This window comes from Phaseolus vulgaris, chromosome 2, assembly GCF_000499845.2.
Source record: "Phaseolus vulgaris cultivar G19833 chromosome 2, P. vulgaris v2.0, whole genome shotgun sequence".
Classification (NCBI taxonomy): Eukaryota; Viridiplantae; Streptophyta; class Magnoliopsida; order Fabales; family Fabaceae; genus Phaseolus; species Phaseolus vulgaris.
The window spans coordinates 31846470-31850764 of NC_023758.2; the positions used below are offsets into that span (position 1 = coordinate 31846470).

General features: G+C 34.8%; 1 protein-coding gene across 2 annotated transcripts; it reads right to left on the reverse strand.

Annotated features, from left to right (window-relative positions):
* Positions 1 to 226: 226 nt before the first annotated feature.
* Positions 227 to 4092, reverse strand: LOC137811475 (probable protein phosphatase 2C 8). Of its 2 annotated transcripts, none has more exons than XM_068613253.1 (3): positions 3346 to 4092; positions 3098 to 3203; positions 227 to 1141 (listed from the first exon to the last, which is right to left on the reverse strand). In XM_068613253.1, the coding sequence occupies exons 1-3, from the start codon at positions 3979 to 3981 to the stop codon at positions 1032 to 1034; spliced, it is 852 nt and encodes a 283-aa protein (XP_068469354.1). In that variant the 5' UTR covers positions 3982 to 4092; the 3' UTR covers positions 227 to 1031. The 2 variants fall into 2 exon arrangements, with proteins under 2 accessions (XP_068469354.1, XP_068469353.1); XM_068613252.1 differs by lacking the exon at positions 227 to 1141 and adding an exon at positions 2395 to 2863.
* Positions 4093 to 4295: the final 203 nt, after the last annotated feature.

Consider the following 4295-nt stretch of genomic DNA (forward strand, 5'->3'; position numbering starts at 1 on the left):
TTCCAACTATCCACATAAAAAATACTTCTTTCTTCTCATAATCCCTTGTTAGAGACTTTTTTTTGAAAGATCAACAACACTCCCAAGTGTAACAACACTAAATCCTATAAATTTTATATTATTTTTGGCATTTTTCAATCCAAAATGTTAAAAATTACAATGGTTAACTTCTGGATTATAATTTTAAAAGTTTATGGATTCCACTTTCTAAAATTGAAAAAAAAAATGAAAGAAAGGTAATTTTAATATTTTCTGAAATATAGGGGCGCAGGAGGGAAAAATGGGGTGCATAAAGAATTTGCCTTCCTCGTGTTTGAATTTGTTGCTGCTCTTGGGTTTAATATCTGGGCTTCTTTCGCACAGTTCATGGCTGCTTCTTCCTGCACCTCCATGGGTTCTGGCGACACCCTAAACTAAATGTGAATTATCATTTTATCCTTAAGTTAAAAACTAAATAAACCCTAAAACCCTACCACCGTTTTCACCTTATTCCTTCTTCTGTTTCCTCTGAGCGCGGTGCCCCAAGCTCCCAGTCACCCCAGCAACTTCATTTCTGCTATTTGAAGGTGCTTCTTTACACAATTTTTTAGCATTTAACCGTCCTTTGTGGTTATAGGGTGAAAAATGTTAATTTCTTATATTTCACTCTTCTCTTACACTTCCTTAGATCATTTTATTTATTTATTTAAAAACATTCTACACTATATAATCTAAAATATACTTTTTTTAAAAATATTATTTATAAATCTAGAAAATCTTCTATACCATAAATTAACTCATGGATAATTAAATATTTGTGTACCTTTCAGATTAAACAATCAAGAATTTATTTCTAGATTGAAATATATTTCAAATTATATAATTCAGATTATAAATCTGCATTATGAATTAACTAATCAAAACGTTTTACCAGAAAGAATAATTTTTAGTAAATTATTTTAATTTTAAATATTTCAATTAATTATAAATTATGTATCGAAAGATTCATCATATTACGCAATTCAAAATGTACACAAAACCACACCATAACATCACAGAAAAACGAAAAATCCAATGTATAAAATTACCTCCAACCACCACGAACGTAACTCAACAGAGCAACCAACAACGTCTTTGCCAAATCTTTTCACGCACAGCACTTCTACAAACAATACAACTCCATAACTAAACCTTCAAATATTTTAAACCTTTTTATAGAAATGTATTTTTAGAATTATAAAACTTATGGTGGCGCTGCAATAACCCATGGAGTTGCAGGAAGAAGCAGCCCAGTTCATTAGTTGTAGATTGGTTTTAACATACCTATTTGCAAAAAAGAATCGGATCGAGGGAAAAAATAGTATTAAGTACAATATGATTTTTACTTTTCTTCAAAAGTGAATAATCAAATTAAGATATTATTTTAATTTTAGATTTGAACAAGTATTGTTGACGTTGTTGTATATTATTAAATCTTAGATGTAACATTATAGTATATTTAACTTAAATAATAAAATTAAACGATTATTTTAAAGTTAAAGAAACTAATTGATTAGTATGATTTTATGATTATGAGGGTAGCCACGTCGTGCGTGCGTGCTTGACTTTTTTTTTTAATCAGGAAACTCACGTTTCTATTCTTCTTACTCTTATTCAAATAGATTTCTTAAGAGAATAAGAAAAAACATACAATAATATGCATACAAAACCGGGGACACATAAGAAAAAAATCGTCGAAATAAAAAGATTAACTAGACCAAAAGAGTAATTAAAAACATATATTTAAAAATATTACATTAATTTAAACTGATAAATAAATAATTGTTTATGTTTATTAAAAAATAACCAGTTTTACAATAATATTGAACAAGCACAATGTTGTAAACTAAAAGAAGCATGGTTTAATTTCTTGTATAGAGCATTAATGCCATACAAACGCTTAAATTTTGTAAAAAGATATAGTTTCACCTTGATATTATATTATATGAAAAGTGCGTTGATCATCATGTATAGATTATTATTAATGTTTTTTTTAAATGGATCAATTTTTAAATTATTTTGACCTAATTAGACTTGTAAAGTGATGTCTCGTCTTTCAATTTTCACAATAACATTTTCCTATATCGAAATAGTTAACAGACGTGCACTTTACGTAATCAAGTATTTTAAAATTACTATAATGTTCGAGGAATGATTATCACTCTATAATCCTATTTCTTTATTGATTTTGCATGAAATAACAAAAATACTCTTAAAAATTTCATTTCTTCATATCATGTGATGAATTGTATACTGAGCAGGTTAATAAAATGTAAATAAATTCTAAACTATCTTCCCATATATGTTGTTTATTCTTTATTTGAAAACTAGTATAAAGTTAATTTGTAGAAGTTGAATTGTATATGAGAAGAAAAGGAAACTGAAAATGTGTCTGCGTTTTTTTTATAATTTTGAGTAGAAAGTATTTGTGATAACAGCGATGAAGATGTAGAGAGAAAGGAAGGTTTGAAGGTAATTAAGTGTGTTTGAGGTTGATTAATACTAAAGTAGTAGGTGGTTGAGTATTAATTATATGGAGTTGAGGATGAAGTAGTGGTGTTGAGAGGGATGACTATAACACTGATGTTGTCTTTGCTTCCACGAGCCATAGCCAACTCTGCTAACAACGATGCAGCTTCTGTTGCATAGCTTAAAACAGTGTCATCTTTTAAATTCCTTTTCATTTGGCCATGGAGGCACCCTCGTACCACCTCACAAACAAACTTGTTAGACACAACATCCCATAACCCGTCACTTGCCACTACCACAAACTCATCCAACTCTGTTCGCTCGTACACCTTCGTCTCAGGTTGAGATATCACAAAAGGTTTCATCGAGTGATCCCCTGCATAGTGTCAAACCCCCCCTGTTAAACCAACATCCCCACACCACACACTTTCAAACACAATCCCACTCTACACTTCCCTTCTAAATATACCAATGAAACATGCATGTTCTTCATTCATGAAGATAGGTGGAGATGATTCAATAAGTTATGAGACATGGCACGCAAAGACACAGTAGATATATGAAAAATGAAATAAAAATGTGTTTTAGAAGTGAAGAGTGACGAGGATACCGATGGATCTGGAAGTAGCAAGTACTCCCAAAACACGACTTCCGTTCCAATTAATCACTATCCCACCAGCCGCTTCTATCCTCTCTCTTTCATCTGGACGATCAGGCTGATTCATATATATATATATATACACACACACATTACAGACAGTTATAACAAACTCCAAAACTATTCACCAACTAAACATGCAACAACAATAACCAATAACGAATAACTAAATAATAATAATAATAATAATTAATAATCACCTTATGATCAAGCGAAAGGGGGACAGCTAAACCGCCACGGCACAACACCGCCCTGGAGTCACCACAATTTGCAACCACAATCTCCTCCTCTCCAACCACCACAACCGCCGCCGTCGAACCCATGGTGTTGCCGCCACCGTCATCGCGCGACTTATGGCCGTCACCACCAACTCCGATCTCCTTGTCCATCTTCATGAAACACGAACACATCACCTCGTACCAATCCAATCCCTTCTCCGCGTTCTTCCTCACCTCATCCGCCAACAGCAGGTGCAGCCTGTCGCGGCAAGCGTTGGCCACGAGCGTCCCGCCATGTCCGTCGTAAACCGCGAAGAAATCATAACCGCCACACCACTGCCCCGCCGCCACCAAACCGGGAACCACCATGACGGCGTCCTCCATTGCGCGACGTCTCCCGATCACGGATATGGAACCGTGTGTTGCGGAGGAGGGGGAGGGGGCGGCCTTGGATTCTTCCGTGGTGGAAACAACGGTCACTTGGCAAGGACGCTTTCTCTTCGTGGGATAGTTATCGAAACGTCGTTCAGTTTCTTTAGATTTTGTGCTCCTACTATCTGTGGAATCCATTTCACAACCGATTGATTCTACTATGGATTTGTCTTTGTAACAGTGCATGTGTTCACAGTTGTCACGTACTTATGGGCTTGTTTATGTTATCGCAATCTCGCACACTGCAACCACGGGTTTCGTTCTATTTTCTCTTTTGGATTTTTTAGTTTTCTTCCTCTTCTACGAGGAAACTACGGGTTTTGTATATGAGTCATTTTAGCATGACACGGATCAGGTCGCTCGCCAAAACTGAACACATCACAGAAAATTAAACCTGGTGCCTACACGTGTGCTTCAAAGTTGGATTATACAAGTAAAACGTGGACGGGTACGATTTCTTATGTGATCGACTCACCGTTACAAACCTTCAAGTGATAAAG